Below are 17,775 nucleotides of genomic sequence, written 5' to 3'. Positions count from 1 at the left end.
TATTTTTGTTATTCACTTGTGTAAATTTATTTCATATTAAGGATGTTAACATTTTGTCTTTAATATTTATTTACCACATTTGGGTAAAAATCTCTCTGATTACATTATTTGCAATCATATTATCACTTAGAGCATATGGCTTATTTTGTTCAATGAGATCAGCTTTGTATCATTTTATGTAGGAGGTAGTTTTCAATGTTTAAAAATATAAGAATACATACTTTAGAGTCAAGAAAAAAAATCTATTCCAGAAACTTCGATAAAATAAAGGGAGAATGTATAAGAGTTAAATTGCAAGGGACCTGGGTCCTATCAGTGCTTCTGTATTGACATTTGTATTCTTACTGCTTATTACAAAACTGTGAGAGCTGTGCCCAGACGAAACACTTGAGGACAAGTAATGAAATGCTTTGGAATTTACTGGATTCCATATAAAATTCTAGTCATCCCTCATTCCTATACCTCTAGAGGTCCTGAATAGCAGCCCTTCATATGTTCTCCTTTTCCTTTTAGACAATTCTTCCTCTCTTCAGGAAGATGAAGAGGTAGAGATGGAGGCCATCAACTGGCAGGCCAGCAGTCCAGCTATGAACGGACACCCCGCCACTCTAGTGACCTCTGCTCGTTTCCCTAGCTGGGTCACTTTTGATGACAATGAAGTCAGCAGCCCTTTGCCACCAATCACCTCTCCTCTGAAGCCGAAAACACCACCTCTTGCATCTGTGACCCCAGATGTACCTTGTAACTCAACTGGGTCATTTAAGAAGAGGGAACGTCCCAAGAGCACTTTGATGAACTTCTCCAAAGTTCAGAAGCTGGACATTTCCTCCTTAAACCGTCCGCCTTCCGTGCCTGAGGCTCCTCTTTGGAGGGCAACCAATCCTTTTCTGAATGAGACTCTACAGGATGTACAACCCTCCCCTATAAACCCTTTCCGCGCTTTCTTTGAGGAGCAGGAGAGGCGCTCCCAAGACAATTCCATGTCTGGTACCACAGGCAAAAGCCAAAGAGATTCTCTCATTGTCATCTACAAGGATGCCATCAGTTTTGATGATTCAAGCAAAAACCAGTCACACTGTGATGCTGTTGAAAAACTCAAACGACTCCAACTTGAGGATCCCGATCACTTAGGGAGTACAACACTCCCTGATGATGACCCAATAGCCTGGATTGAACTAGATGACCACCCACCAGGTTCCGCACTGTCCCAGCCCAAGGATGGTTGGCCCATGATGCTTAGGATCCCTGAGAAGAAGAACATCATGTCCTCTAGGCACTGGGGACCCATCTACATCAAACTGACAGACAGTGGGTATCTGCAGCTGTATTATGAGAAGGGCTTAGAAAAGCCATTCCGTGAGTTCAAGCTGGAGATCTGCCATGAGATTTCAGAGCCCCGGCTCCAAAACTATGATGAGAACGGCAGGATCCACAGCTTGCGGATAGACCGCGTCACCTACAAGGAGAAGAAGAAATACCAGCCTAAACCTGCCGTGGCCCACGTGGCCGAGAGGGAACAAGTGATTAAGCTGGGCACCACCAATTACGATGACTTCCTGAGCTTCATCCGTGCAGTTCAGGACCGTCTCATGGACCTGCCGGTGTTGTCAATGGACTTGTGCACAGTTGGCTTGAACTACCTTGAAGAGGAGATTGCAGTGGATGTCCGAGATGAATTCTCTGGCCTTGTGAGCAAAGGAGACAACCAGATTCTCCAGCACCGTGTCTTGACACGGGTCCACATCCTGAGTTTCCTCTCTGGCCTTGCCGAGTGCCGCTTGGGTCTCAATGATGTCCTCGTCAAAGGGAACGAAATCGTTTCCCGGCAAGACATCATGCCCACCACCACCACAAAGTGGATCAAGCTCCATGAGTGCCATTTTCACAGGTGTGTGGATGAGGATGTATTCAACAGCTCACGGGTTATTCTGTTCAACCCTTTGGACGCCTGCCGACTTGAGCTAATGAGGTTCAGGACAGTATTTGCCGAGAAGACCTTGCCATTCACACTCAGGACTGTGGCAAGCATCAGTGGGGCAGAGGTGGAGGTGCAGAGCTGGCTGAGGATGTCATCTGGCTTCTCCTCTAACTGTGATCCTCTCACTCAGGTTCCCTGTGAGAATGTGATGGTTCGCTACCCTGTGCCCAGTGAGTGGGTGAAAAACTTCCGCAGGGAAAGTGTCCTGGGGGAAAAGTCTCTGAAAGCCAAAGTGAACCGGGGGGCAAGTTTTGGCTCAACTAGCTTGTCTGGCTCTGAGCCTGTCATGAGAGTAACTCTGGGAACTGCGAAGTATGAGCATGCCTTCAACTCCATTGTGTGGAGGATAAACCGACTGCCTGACAAAAACTCAGGTAGGCAGAGCTTTCTCTTCTGTGAAAACTGCCACATGGTTGTGAAAGAGCTGGGATCAAAGTTCCACATTCTCTTTCCCTATGAAGTGCTGGTTTTTGTTATGTGATAGGAATGATGATGGGGAGGGATGGGGGAATGGGGGACCAGAAAAACAAAAATATTTGAGCAAAGTACTTAACAAACATGCATGACCCAGTTCACTCCATCTTTGTACTCTCTTACTATCACAGTTCTTCCATAAAACTATGCATTATTCTTCTCAGCTGGGCTGCTAAGCAGATTTCCAAGGCAGCTTATGATTCTGTATTCTTTTCTGACTCATTAAAGTTTTATCTGGTGTTGGAAGCTATCCTTTTCCAGATCCTAGAAGGCTTCTGGGCTTTGAAGAGATGTCTGTTGCCCCAATTATAGGTAAAAGAGCCAGTTTATGGCCAATCATGTGTACAGTACAGGCCAAGAGTTAGATCTATGATTCCAGTCACCCTGTGCAAGGCCTGTCAATCATAACATCCCAAGTTCAGAGCCAGGATCTGGAGATGAGGAAGGGGCTTCTGATCAGACTGAAGATCCAGCCAGGACATGAAGGTCCAAAAGGACTGAAATCCAAAAGGACAGAAAGTAAGGGAAGGGATGTTTAATTTAAACAAAGGAGACAGTTTACCAGCCCTAGCTGGCCTGCTCCCAGCTAGCAGGGGTGCTTCTGTGCTTGAGTGAGCCTGAAGGCAATGACTTTCCTCATGGGTCCAGTGAGATTTGGTGAAATGACAAAACTAAGGAGTAATCAAACCAGCTCTAATAGCTTTGTTTCTTAGAGTAAGTCTGGGTGACCCCAGTGGTAGGCAATAAGCCCATGATCCTGTGACCCTTTAAATCACTTTTCTTGTTTATAATAAACTTCGCTCATCTGTTAAAAAAGTGGGTATTTGGGCCAGAAAAAAAAAAAAAAGAAAAGAAAAAGAAAGAAAGAGAGAGGTTTGGAAAAACTGTTGGTTAAAGTCTTTCTCTTATGCAGATATTCTTTTTTCCATTCTCACTATTAAATCCTAACAGTATGATTGGAGTCTTCATTTCCTGTTCTGAGTGTGGAGTGGCTGTGTTACCCTAAATGTAAAACAACGTGAAGCCAAGAAGCAATACGATCTGGCCAACTCCCTAGGCAGGCCAGGCAGTGGACACACACCAGGGCTTTCTTGTCAGACACTGGGTGTAGCAGTGCAAACCGAAAAGACAATTGGACCTCTGTGTTTGAGGCTGGATTTGCCACCCCCTATTTCTAAACTGACAGAATTCTTAACATAAAGTCTTCCTCTCTGAGCTTGCTTATTCATTTCCCTAAAATCAGCACTGTATTCTCCTGGTGATAGCACTGTGATTTCTGCCTCAGCCATGAGGCCGATGTGAATTGATGGCAGAAAGGAGAAACCCTCAATTTTCCTTTGGCACGGATGCCCTTGAGAAGAGAACTGAGGTAACGGGGAAAATTACTGTTTAACCCGCAAGAGGCTTGACATGAGAAAAGACCTCAGGTTTATGCTTACTGGAATTTTTAGCTCTGCAATTTACTAAGCATGTATTCAGATCACTTCATTATGGAATAATTGGATTTTCGAGCTCGAAAGGACCTTGGGGATAACTTAGTCAAACCTCTCCATTCCACAGATGAGAAAATTAAGGACCGGGAGTGACGTGACTCATCACATCCAGGGGTCTTTTTTCTCCATACCACAGCTGCCTCTTAGTAGATGACACAAAACAGACACAAACTCAAAGTTACTTCCACTATGAGGACAGAGATTTTCAGTTTTCTCAGTGTGTACACACATACCCCATTTGTTTCAAAGTTCTTTCTCTCAAATATTTAAAAGTACCATGTGAGGGGCTTTATAAGCAGCAGAGACTGACTGGCTTCTTTTAGCAAAAAGAAATAAATTGTTGGAAAGATACAGGTAGCTCACAGAACTGAAGGAAGAAACAGGCTTCAGAAAGGATAGCTCTTGATAGCAGGAACTGTGGATGTCTCCTCAGGCTGCAGCCTTTGGGACAAACCATCACAGGCCATTTTCTGTCCTTGTGCCACTTCCCAAGAGTAAAAGGGAGGACAGGGCATTTTGACTGACATGACCACCAAGATGACATGCAGTGCTGGGGAAGAGTATTTCTCGAAGAGGAAGAAAAAAGAAAAAAAAAAAAAAAAAAAAGATTGTTACCAGAATAAAAAGGGAGCAGATGCAGGGCATGGAATAAATAGTCCTCAGCAACCACTTTCCTTAATGCTTCCCAGCGGGGTAGTGTTAAGTAGGCTCAAGGCCAAGTAAATGCAGCCTTTATACTACATATGTATTTCTAGATTACTGGAACCTTATTTGTGAATGATTTTTAAAATACATAAGGACAGCATAAGGATATTTGGGGATATTTCTCACGTAAACCTACCCCCCACTCAATTACTGCTTTTGCTGTCATGGTTGTGTATTTTTAGACATGAAATCCCCCCAAGAGCTTCTTATTTCTACTTCTGGCCAATGGTATATTTCTGTGTCAGTTCAGGAAATTAATAGCACCCTTTTTCTGGAAACTTGAGATGTACAGGATCTGAATTCCAGTCAGAATGCAAGTTCTTACCATTGCTGGTATTCTCTGTGCCCACCCCTGCCCTCCCCATCCACTGCTCCATCCATGAAGCCAGAGAATTGACGATGATCTGTTAGTAACTGTCCCTTTTCTGAGCTCTTCTTAGTCTTGAGATAGCTTTGGGAAGGTGCCTTTCATAGGCCATTTTTCATAATCCTCACACCTCTACTTACAGTGAAAAAGGACTGAACCTCTGCACATCTGCTCCCACCTGCAGTGGCCCTGCAACCCTAGCCCCAACAGGTAGGATGGTCAGACTGCAGGGCAGCATGGGCCAGCAGGCTGGCATCCTGGGCTTTGTCGGCACCTCAAGTCTGCAGCCACAGCAGGCTTATCCCAGTCAAGCCATCAAAAGGCTAACAAGCTGCCATTGGATTCCAACATGGCTCCCACCAGCAGGGTCCCTCTATCTGTGCTCTCCCAGGACCCCTCCCGTCCTAATCCCAAGAGCTTTCCTTTAATCCTAGAAGGCACCAGAACAAGTTTCTGTGCTTTCCCAGATTGTCTGCCAGGAAACAAAACATTCTGTTCTGCATAGGTAGCTTTCTTTGCTGGAATTCCAGTTCTCATTAGATCAGGTGAAGGGAAAACAATTCTAATATGATTCCCCTTCTATGGAAAATAGAAATCTGAATTTTAATATTAAATTTTCTCAGCTTCATCAAGGAAGATGACATAATGTGAGCTCATTAGTTCATTAACATGAATTAAATTGTATTAGCTTTCAAAATTGTACTTCCCTATCTGTCCACTAGCCCTACACATGCATTAGCTGATGCTAGAACTCAAGAGAGAATGTTGCTTTCATAGAATTTTCTGTGAATATGCTTTGGTGGGGTGAGAAGAGGGGGGTCAGTTTTGTGGAAAGTTATGATTTTCAGTGTTCCAACCATGTGTAAATAAGGGTAATTAGATAAAACTGTTGTTCAGGTTGCTATTGAATTAAATTAAGAAACTCCTCTAAATACTTTGTAATGATCTAAATCTATAGCAATCTATTGAGAGGAGTGTAGGACATAATTTGGAGTCAGTTAGATAATGAGTTTTATTCCCAGTACTACAAGTTAATGGCTGTGTGACCTCAGGCAATTTACTTAAACCTTTCAGAGAAATCTCAAGTTTCCTCTTTTATAAAATAGGGTTATTAACACCTAGCTCATTAAGAAAGGAATTAGTAATGTTTTTAAGTGTTTAGCACAGTCTCTGGCCTGTAATAAGTGTTCAGTAAGTGACAGCTATATAATTACATCTGTGGTACACAATTTTAAAAAATCGGATTCATTTTCAAATAATGTATTTTTTACTACTACATATATCTTAAATTCCTTTCCTAAAAAACTGCAATTTTTTCAATTAATTTTCCAAAGTATTACTCTTTAGAAAGACCCATTGAAATATGTTACATTTGTGAAACAGAGCAAAACAAATACTTCAGTCTGTTATGTTTTCCTTGGAGAGCGGGTGTGTATGTCCTCAGGCTCCGAGATTAAAAAGTCCTGCCCAGACCAATAAAGGAAATTGGAACTGTTTATTTGGGGAAACTCGGGATAACTAAGGGCTGTTTCAGTTACATAATGAAGCCAGAGTCACATGGTTTATCCACAGTGAGTTGCTTTATGGGTTTCTTACAGCTTCCTTTTTCTCCACCCCTGTCACCCTGCAAACCTGTCTTGAGGTTTGAGGACTGTGAGGTTATGACTCAGACAAACGGGTTAAGAACATCTGGGAGTCAGACTGCTGGGTCCAGTTCTTGGCTCTGCCACTTTCTAGCTATGACCTTAGGCAGTTGACCTTACCTCCTGAAGCCTTAGTTTCCTCATTCGTGCAGCGTAATAATTATGACCTCGGGACTGTTATGAAGAGAGAGAAGTGAGAGAATCTGCATAAAGCACAGTACTTGGCTTAGAGTTATCAACAAACGTTTCCTGTTACATCTGATGAGCGAGGACGATGCTGCGGTGGTGATCGTCATAGAACTAAGTTCTGACTCTTTTCCCTTAAATAATCTAATAACAATCCTCAAATGAAAATCAGACCGTAAGTTTGCCTTCCAAATACAGTAGAACTAGCCATAGATTTATAGAGTTAAATAGCGGTAAGGGACGATGCCTGGCATTATCCAGCCTACCCTTTTCCACCCCCGCCCAACTCGCCACTTCACACATGAGGAATTGAGGCCTGGAGAGAACAAAAAGGACTTGGGTGTGGGATCTCTGCACTTAGGAGAACTGCAGGTCAAACCCAGGTATCCTGACTATTAGTCTGTATTCTCTCCAGCGTTCCACGTGCTTCCCTAAAGCATATGTGCTGTTTCTAAGGGCTTTGTCATTTTTATATGCTGTTCACCAAAAAAACATGCCAAAAGCATTTAAAAAAAAATATCAAATGCTGGGCCTCCCTGGTGGCGCAGTGGTTGAGAGTCCGCCTGCCGATGCTGGGGACATGGGTTCGTGCCCTGGTCTGGGAAGATCCCACATGCCGCGGAGCGGCTGGGCCCGTGAGCCACGGCTGCTGGGCCTGCGCGTCCGGAGCCTGTGCTCCGCAGCGGGAGAGGCCACAACAGTGGGAGGACTGCATACCGCAAAAAAAAAAAAAAAAAAAAAAAAAAAAAAATCAAATGCTATTAAGAAAATTCATCTTCCGAAGGAAATTGATGATTTTGCTCCAGGTGGCCGTCTTTGATGTTTTATTAGGTGCTAAGTGCTGATCTCTTTTATTCCTTTCTGCCAATATACAACCTCTATTTCATAGTATTTACACTGTGTTCACACAGCACTCTGACCTGAGCAGGCAGAAAGCACTCCATTTCTCAGGTCATGGGTTTTATTGCTAGGATACCAGGCTACTGTAGTCAGATGTTATGTCAAAGGGTCTGAAGCACATGCAGTGTGATTTCTGCCGAGGCAGATTCTCTGCTCACAGTTGGATGCTCTTAAAGACTGCCAGGCCTCCTTTTGTTTGTTATTGAGGCTCTTCCACTTCCTCCCCAAAGAACCTGAACCCTAGATTCTTTGTCTTTCTTTCATAGCTTCTGGTCACCCACACTGTTTCTTCTGCCATCTTGAACTTGGCTCTGACCGGGAAGTGCCTTCCAGATTTGCCAATCACATTAACGTCGAGTTCAGCATGCCTACAACTTCTGCCTCCAAAGCTGCCGTAAGATCCATCTCCGTGGAAGACAAGACCGACGTCAGGAAGTGGGTCAATTATTCTGCACACTACAGCTACAAGGTAGCCTCGGGAGGCATCTGGCTCATGTTTCCAAGTCTGTCTGTGCACCCCCATGCCCTCCCCCTTCTCATTCCTTTTAGCAGTGCCTGCCCAGGGTGCAGGGTATTCTCCTACCACCTTGCAGGCGGTTTACCATGCATAGCTGTGGTTGAGTCTGCTCTGAGTTAAATGAATAATCTCTCTAGCAGGCAAGAGAAAGGTTGGAAAGAGAAGTACAGGCTGATGAAGGAGGAGTATATAATGTCTTTCAGTCGTCATGAACAACAACAGAGTAATGGGGTAATGGGATTATTATTACTCATTTGTCATATAATTTATGTGCAGGGGAGTGAGTTTGGAAGTGGAGAGAGGGTCAGGAAAATGCTAACCCAAAGCATATATTTCAGCTCCAGGTGTTGATGAAGTGGATCTGAATGAAGTTTACATAGTGAAGTATGACACTATGTATGACAGTATGTCATAGTGAAGTATGACATATACCAAGTCATACAACCTGGTCACTGGGCTATAACTGGACAAACTCAAAAGCCAGGCAAGCTTCTATAATAGTAACAGGATCAGGGCTGTGAAGGAGGAAATGAAGTTGGAGATTTCCGACACAAATAGTATTGTATCCTGAGTAGTTAGAAATTCAATAGGAGATTATATGCCAAAGACGGAAAACAGGGGGTTACTGAAGAAGGATTTGGCAAAGTGGTTTAATAATTTTCTATTCGTAAGAGCATCCTTAGATTTATATGATCATTTAATTGTTCTTTAAATATTTCCTTACTTGTGTGATTTAAAACATTAAACTACCAAAAAGAACAAATACTCCATCTTGTGGCCAGGAAAGAACCCAGCACTTTCCTCAAACATGACCCTAGTCAACTGTTCTGTCTTGAATTGTTTCCCTCGTCATAAATATCCAAGTGGTATTGAGAAGAGCGGCTTTAATTATGAAACTCCTTCAGCTCAAAGGATTCCCTGCCTGATTTATCAAAGGCTTCAGATGAGGTATATCACTCTCAAGGCAAGATTAATTTATTAATCTCTTTACAGTTACAGCTACAGTATTTTCCAAAAGATATAGGCAGAACCGTAAACACTACAATACCTATCCATTTGGAGACTTTTTAAAGGGATAAAATAACGGAGAGTGTAAAGAGCCAGCTGCAAAGGAATTCATTCATTTGATAAACCTTTGTGATTGCCTGCTGTAGGCCCATATTATAGGCGTACAATAGTGAACAAGGGCCTGCCCTGTCCTACGAAGTCTGTGGTGTAGCGGGTCCAGGGTGTAGTGGGAATATACACAGAGGAGCACCTGACTCTACCTGGTGAGTCAAGAATAGCTTCACAGAAGAGGTGACCTTTGAGTATCTGTGTAAGGCAAAGAATAAGAATTTTCCAGGTGGACTGAGAGGGAGAGGAATTCCAGACCAAGCAAAGGGCATGTGCAAAGACAGAGCCATAATATACACATGGCCAGTAGCTTGGTGTGACTAAAGCCCAGAACATTAACCAAATTACAAGGACTCTCAAAGAACCTAGTGAGCTTTTCTCTTTCGGTTTATTTATTTGTTGGGATGTTTTTCTGATATTTCTTCTGATATTTCTCTCCAACTTTTATTCTTGACAGGTGGAAATTGAGCAAAAAAAGAGTTTGAAGCCAGACTTTGAAGGAGATGAAATGGAAAATCCCAAGGAGTGTGGGGTCCAGTGACGAAGCCCTACTGCAGGGGGCCCTGACCTAAGCATCACGACAGGATGTCTTCCTGAATAGCTGAAGTTCAAGGCACTGCCTACCATGGCTACTCCACGTTGGGAACAGTGTATTGGACCTCCCTGTTTGTAGTTACCTGTATTCTAACAGGAAGCCCTAAGGTGCTTGCTTTGGAGAGGCTCTGATCATGCCTGAAGCACCTGCATCACCTGACTTTTTGGAGCTTACTGTATAATTAAGCCTCCTCTCCACTCTGCTTATCTCACAGCACTTGGGTATGGTTTGTGACTGATAAAGTCAGGAAAAGAAACTCCCAACATCATTGTTGGCGTGATTTCCTTCCGATGTTCATCTGTTACTTACATCAGTTTCTGGAAAAGAATCTTGAGAAGTTAATTAACTAAGACTCCATCCCTGTCACTCCCCTTAGAAAAAGTTGAGAAAAGGTACAAAACCGATTTCCTCTTTGGGTCTGCTAGACCTTTCATAGGTGTCTCCATTCTTCAAATGTTAACACTGTGCAACAGAAGTTTTTGAGATGCTTCCCTCCTGGTTCTAGATAGTGTTGACTGAAACACTTTTTCCATCTTTCTAAGGCATCAGTCCCAGGGTTCATCACCCTGAGTCACAGTAGACAATGGAAAAAAGGCACAAGAGGACACTTCTAAATTCTGTGAGTAGCCCCACATTCTGCGAAGAGTGGCTATTGAAAGGAAAGCAAAATTGAGCTTACTTTTCTTCATTCTGGGGAAAAAGAACATTCATTGTAAGATTATCTTCAATTCAGGAGACAGCTTAAATCTCAGTGAATTTCCAAATTCACACTGAAAAGTATAGGCCATGTTTGATTCCTGAAACAGATGGATACATGTATCTCAGGCATTTGTCAGGGGCATTTGGGAACTATTTTTATACCTCATAGCCAATAGACAGCTGCGTGTCTCTTTAACTCAAACTTTACAGGAAATATAAGTTGAAAAGATCATTTTAAAAGCCATTCAAAACTGAGCTTGTATGAGCTTTTCCTAAAAATTCAGAGTTTGATAATCACAGTATTGTAATAGATCTAAAAGGCAGAAGACTCTAGGGTAGAGATGAGGGAAAGCCGTATTTTTCTAATGTTGGGAACACTAAATCCTGATTCCAAGAATCTAGGACACTCAATATTCTTTCTCTTCATCTGTTCCAGCTCACATTCTGTACCTCTGCATCCCAAAGAGGATACGAGCTCAACAATTTAAAGCAGCTTTAACCTGCCTTCCTGTTTCTCCCATGAAGAATAGAGTAAGGGTTATCCGATTTGTAGATGACATAGAAATAGACATATAACTAGTCTGTTGACTGGCAGATTCGGGATTAGTTCATTCCATGAATATTCACTGAATTCTATGTATTGACATTAGGATATAGAAATCATTGTAATTTTTTGAAATACCTGAACATAAGACTGAAACTAAAAGGATGAAATTAAATAGGCATTAGTGAGAAACTCTATATTCTGAGTTTCTTAAATGCAGCCCACTAAGTACAAAATGGGGTACCTATGTGTGTACGGATGTGTGTGTTTACCTGTGTGTGTTAATGGGAAGGGTGTTGGAAAGTCCTGGTTTCACAGCAGTTTTTGTATAAAATGTTTTCTTGGGGAAATGAGCTCAGTTTTGAATCGGGAGTATATCATAGCTATTCACAAAACTAATGCATTCAGCCTGTGGTAACAGAAGTCTAGGGAGTCCTGCATGCTGCACTGGTCAGCCCACATCTGGATGAAGGGCTGCATTCAGTTCTGGGAACCACATTTTAAGAGAGATGTTAATAAATTGATTGTGTCCAGTCAGGTGGCCAGGGTTGTGGAGAGTGTGATTATACATGGAATAGGGGAATACTTCCTCTGAAGAACAGAAGGTATAGCTGGAAAGGGAAAAAGAGGGAATGATACAATAGCTGCCTTGAAATCTCTGTTGAGCTATAAAAGGGGAGAGGAATTGGACTTTTCCTGTGTTGCTTCAAAGGGCAAAAAGAGGAGCTTTATAGATGACAGATGTTTGCTTCAATATAAGAAAGAACTTTGTAATGAGTTGTTCTAAAGAGGAATGGACTCAAACAGTAAAACTTCCAGTTGCTGCAAATGCCCAAAGGCTAAAATAACCCATCCTAAATGCTATGAAAGGGACTCTTAGATTGGATTTGGGCTAGATTCTTAACAAGATCCCTTCTACATATAGGTTTCGTTTCAACAGTATTAGGACTCCGTTTTTAGTTTGATAAGTGGTTTTTCATGCTCTTTGAAATACAGTGGAGTCCCCTAGAGGTCTTTGTCAACTGAGGACTCCAAGGCCTAGCCCTTCCCCTGTTGTGCTAAAAGCACATGAGATTCCTTATAGAAACATTGAAATGGGTTGAAGTGTTGGCAAGGTGAAGGTCATTCTAGCACCTTCTTTACCCAAGGTTAGCACCTGTGCACCCTCTCAAGATCTCTGCTTCACCTGCTAGCATCACATGTGTATCGGTGGTTGGACGCTTTTTTCCTGTTGGTTATTTCTCATTGCCTTTGTACTTTCACCTGGACATTTTTTTTTAAACCAAGGGATGGGGAAATCCCTTCCATGCTATCTACATTCAGCAATCATATTATCATTCATTTTTAAAAACCTACCACCTTGATTTCATCAGATTTGTTTTCCCTCTACTGTTTTTTGGAAGTTGATTATGGGTAGCATTTAGCGGGGTGGGAAATATAATACTATATATTTTTAGACGTAGTTTCTATGTAGTTTTGTTAATAGCCTACATAGAAAACACTGTTGGGCAAATACCTTTTTGATATGCAGATTCTAAGTTTGCCACCCTGGACTTGGATTTTGTGTGTGTGGCCACAAATAATCCTTGTCTATGTTATCAGTAATGTGAAAATATTAGAAGTGAGTTCATTTTACCAATACATAGTCTTACTATTACTATTAGGATATAAATTAGATGTCCCATGATATTAAGAGCTGTGCTTTTTTTTTTGAGACTGGTGACTTCCTTTTTTGACTTTATAGTAAAGGAGGATGAGAAATGTACTCATGATATATCAAACGAGACTATGAGGTACTTTGTGGGTGTACCATTAAACTCCCTTTGCCACTCTTGTAAATATACTAGTTATGCCTTATCAAAATTGTGCGTTTTACTCATATGAAATATAATCCGTGCAGTTTTTTTTTCTCTTCTATTTTCTTCTCCCCACCACCCCCCACCCCATGCAACCCTCCTGCATTATTGGCAGGGCTCATAACCCATGAGAACATTTCTTTTCTTTTTGGCTGTGCTGCATGGCTTGCGGGATCTCAGTTCTCTGATGAGGGATTGAACTCAGGCGACTGCATTGAAAGCGCCGAGTTCTAACCACTGGACTGCCAGGGAATTCCCAAGAACATTCTTTTAATGTAAAATATTTCTTATTTGAAATTAGAGTAATTTCCTTTCAAATCCTGTAGATGAGGGCAGGAGCTTATTTCCCTAGAAATTCATATTCCCAAGAAATGTGATCCATGGAGACAAGAAATGGCTCTTATTCTTTGTTTCTAGTACCTACCACCAAGTTAGTTTGGAATATAATAAGTTTCAGCTACCTTAAATCCTGTGCTGATAGGATAAACAGATATTAATGAAATAAAGGAAAATTACTTAGGTATTCAATAAATGTTTGCTGAATGAATACTGATGCTTAGACTCTAAGGCTACCTAACCTTACTTATCATCAAACACATTAAAGCACACAAGCATGCTTCTATTTCCTGGAGAACTTAAATAATTTTTCTTTCCTTGCCTCCACTGTCAACTAGTGATAACTGTCAGCACTTAAGCACTTAATGTGCATCTGAACTTAAACTACAGTATATCTTATTCATATTGAAAAACATTTTTGTGCCCAAAGATAACAGTAGCACAGATGCTGTCACAGTCCAGATTATTGATTCAGTTTTGTTCTTGCAAGTCAGACAGCTCTGTGAGCCTAAGCCTTGACCATTCGAATGGTGAGAGGGAGAAGAAAGCATTTAATAGAGTACATGGACAGTCTTGGTGTGCTAGGTCTTTGTTTTCCCCAACATTAACCACTGGCCAATGTTACTGTGCATTTATTTTGTCACCATAGTAAGAAAGATGGAGGCCTGGGGTAGTAAGGCTGAAACGTGTGAAGTGACATCATGATTTCAGAGCTGCTTTAAATCTCATAATAAGTTTCGTGGTGGGAAAAGAGAGAATGATCGGAAATTTTTCTTAAAAATCTTTAAAATATTAAGTTGATTTGACTAGGAAGCACTGCCATTTAGCCTACTTTTAAAATTTTTCCTAGGTGGGAATGGTAACTTTAACTCTTCTACGAATGATTATAAGTTAATTCTAGCATATCTAGAGTTTAGGTGATGTTAAGAATGCAACAGGAAATTCAAACAAAACTGACCAAAAAGCTAAATCCACAAAAAATATTATCTAGTAAAGGAATTATCTCTTAACATTTCACTAACAAGTGTCATTCAAAACATGACAGCTCTTATATAAAATTAGTCATAGCATTTTCACCTTCTAAACATACTGTCATTACCAATGTCTAAGTGCCAATTCCCTACAAGTCACCATCTCTCTACCATTTAATTATGTTCTTTTTAAATGAAACTTGCTTTGGACATTGCGACTCATATTTATGTATTTAAAGAATTAAAAGTGAAAGAGACATAAATGTAGAAAATAAATGTGTGTGTCAGTAGTATTTTCCCATGTATTAACTAAAGTAGGAATATGGAATTTTTACATTTCTTATACTGTGCCTTAGCAAACCTGATTTAGAGTCTAGTCCTTTTAACAATTGGGGGGAAAAAAAAAGTATCTCTGAATTTGCAATTCCAGGCCTGTAAAGGCAGAAACTATCCATAGCAATGTGTTTGGTAGCGCCTGGAGAGAGGCAAATAATAACTGCATGTAAAGAAAAGCTATAAAAGAACAGAATCAAAAAACAGAATGGCAATATGAAAAAATATAGAGAAATGACAAATACAGCACTGGCCACCAAACCTCAGAATACTTGAACTAGGGGCTTCCCTGGTGGCGCAGTGGTTGAGAGTCCGCCTGCTGATGCAGGGGACACGGGTTCTTGCCCCGGTCCGGGAAGATCCTACTTGCCGCGGAGCAGCTGGGCCCGTGAGCCATGGCTAATGAGCCTGCGCGTCCGGAGCCTGTGCTCCGCAACGGGAGGGGCCACGACAGTGAGAGGCCTGCGTACCGCAAAAAATAAATAAATAAAAAAAAATACTTGAACTAGAGGCCTTAAATGTAAGGAGCTCCAGGAATAATAAAAGATTGCCTAGCAGGGATAAACAACAGAATTAATTCAGTTCAATAAGTATTTGGTCAAGGTGCTGTCCCAGTAACCAGCTTCCCTAAAGGGAGCTAAGGCCAAACACAAGGACACGGAAGACTGTTGATGTAAAGACATTGGTGGGCGTGCCCTTTATCAAGGGAGAATTGGGGTTTCTCTGAATCTTTAAAGGACACAGTCATGAAGACAATCATCATGTTAAGTCACTTGCAATTTTCCCAGTTGGGCTTCAGAAACCTCAGCTAAAAAAGTGAGGACGCTGGACTGATTGTTCCCTCAGATCCTTTCCAACTCCAGTGTTACGGATTATTTTACAAACTGTCTTTGGTGCCACTGTCAGTGATACTTCATATCAATAGGACTCTTCATATAATCTTAAGAACCAAGAAGTTTAAAATTTGAATACTGGGAAAAGCAGCTGGCCCATCTTTTCTCTTTTAATGTCTCTATCCTTTACCATCTGCCCAGACAACCCTGCAGTCCTCTATTTTGTAGTTGCCTTCAAAACACAGATAAACATGGAGGATCAAAAGGACGGTGAAGATCAGTTGGAACACTGCTCTGGAAGTTCCTCTGGCATCACCCAGCACAACAGTGGTGTGAAGGTGAAGAGGAACTGATAGGATTTGGGTACTACCTGAAGCAGAAGTCGGTCTAACCCTCCAAGGGGCTATGTCGGGATGATCAACAATTTACAGATATATCCTTTTATACAAAAGACTGCAGAAATCGAGGGGGAAAACAAACTTAGTAAACATTCTGGGACTATCTGTAACACAGTTATGGCAAAAGGAGATGAAAGGGTCAGTCCTCCCTATCCTCACAGTCTCTTAGTAACATGAAAATGTAATTATTTTTAAAAAATGTGTACAAGCTACAAAAGAGCATCTCTTTCGTGGTATGTGTTAGTTTGATTTTAGATTCCTATACTAAGAGTTGCTCAAATATAATGGCTCAATTCCAGCCAGACAAAGTAAAGGAATTTTAGCATCCTCTTCCTGTTCAGTCCCACCTTCTGCCTCAGATCAAACCCTCAGTGCTGGCTGTGGACACCATCTAGCCGCACTGTGACTGAAGCCTTAAGCACCGCTGTCTGGCCTCTGTGTGCTTCAGGGTCAGCACCCACACGTGGTTTCCAATGGGAGCGGTTCTGGGAAAGCAGATGTGCAATCAGATCCTGACAGCAACCTGTTGGACCAAAGCATCTAAGGGTTTTGAAGTACTGGGGTGACAGAGGAAAGAATATGAACTCCTCTGACCCTAAGTCAGCATGCATTTAACCTTTGTGTCAGTCAACCTGCCAAGAGAACCTGGAGAAAGTTTACCATATTCAAGAAATGAAACAAAATCAATCAGTGTTTTAAGCCAGGGAGCGCTAAAAAAGCACCCCCTCCTCACTCTCCATTTTTGTAATGCTCATAGAGCATTTCAATGTGTCAGGATGGAGGGACCCAAGATCCAGTGAATGATTCAGCTGATCCAAGGCTTGGCTTTTCCTTCCTTCATCATCTGTCCTCATTCAATGTAACTGCTTGTACTATGTGATTTATTTTATGTTAAAAACAGCTTACTTAAAAAAAATGTGCCTATGTAATAAAGTCTACACACTGGCTAACTCTATAGAGGTGAGGTTTTGTTTTTACTTGTTCTGCTGATTATCATCTGTAATACCTTTTTTGAGCTAGGAAAAAGAGCTGTTAATAAAAATTTTAAAACAATATCTGTCACTATGCAAGATTTAATGAGGTCAAGCATAATAAAAAATATTTATTATTAAGAAGATTCATCACCCTGTTAATACAGTTAGTGATCATAAGCTGACAAGTTAACAAGTGACCTGTATCCTAGTTAAGTTTATCATGAATATACTTCAGTCAATTCAAGATATATTTATTGCATTGATATTTTGGGTCTAATTCTGTGAGAAAACAAACAGTTCCTAAGGTGGTTTGTTTTTGGCAGTAAGTACATACACATATAAGTAAGTTAGAAATGTAACAGAGCACATAATCAATAACAGTATTTGCATTACGTTCTTGGCCATACTGTCAGCACTCAACAAATAACTGTTCAACTGATTGATGAATCCAAGAGACCAATGTCAACATAGACAGAAAAAAAATCAATATGGACTAGAATACTTGGGAGATTTTCACAAGAAAGATGGTTTTTCAGTGAGATCTGGAGGTGGGGGTAAAATTTAGCTCAGTGGCAAGAGGAAGGGAGTTTGGGGTTGGGAAGAGGCAGGTGTAAAGTGGTTGGATTAGCAGGTGAGCCTGACCTGGGTGAGGGGTTCATGCACATCAACAGGTAAGAGTGACAGTGAGGCCATGCTGTGGAAGAGCTGGCCTCCAGGTTGAGCGTGGACTCAATCTAATAAATGCTATGAAGCCACTTCAGAATCTGGGCAATATAGCATTATTCTAGAAAGACTAATCTGTCTACAATGTGCAGGGTATTTTGGTCTAGGGAAAAGATTAAACGCAAGAAAACAAA

At 41.5% G+C, this 17,775-nt stretch overlaps 1 protein-coding gene across 1 annotated transcript in view; it reads left to right on the top strand.

Annotated features, from left to right (window-relative positions):
- The window catches only part of STON2 (stonin 2), a 151,269-nt gene extending 134,328 nt beyond the window's left edge, over window positions 1-16,941 (top strand). The window contains exons 5-7 of the mRNA XM_030848686.2: window positions 514-2,352; window positions 8,013-8,215; window positions 9,837-16,941. Coding sequence (XP_030704546.1) covers window positions 514-2,352; window positions 8,013-8,215; window positions 9,837-9,920 — 2,126 coding nt within the window. The 3' untranslated portion in view covers window positions 9,921-16,941. The remainder of the gene's footprint in view (window positions 1-513; window positions 2,353-8,012; window positions 8,216-9,836) is intronic.
- The last annotated feature ends 834 nt before the right edge of the window (window positions 16,942-17,775 follow it).

This window comes from Globicephala melas, chromosome 2, assembly GCF_963455315.2.
Source record: "Globicephala melas chromosome 2, mGloMel1.2, whole genome shotgun sequence".
Taxonomy (NCBI): Eukaryota; Metazoa; Chordata; class Mammalia; order Artiodactyla; family Delphinidae; genus Globicephala; species Globicephala melas.
Note: the sequence above shows the minus strand (reverse complement) of the source record. Positions and strands in the feature narration are given on the sequence as shown.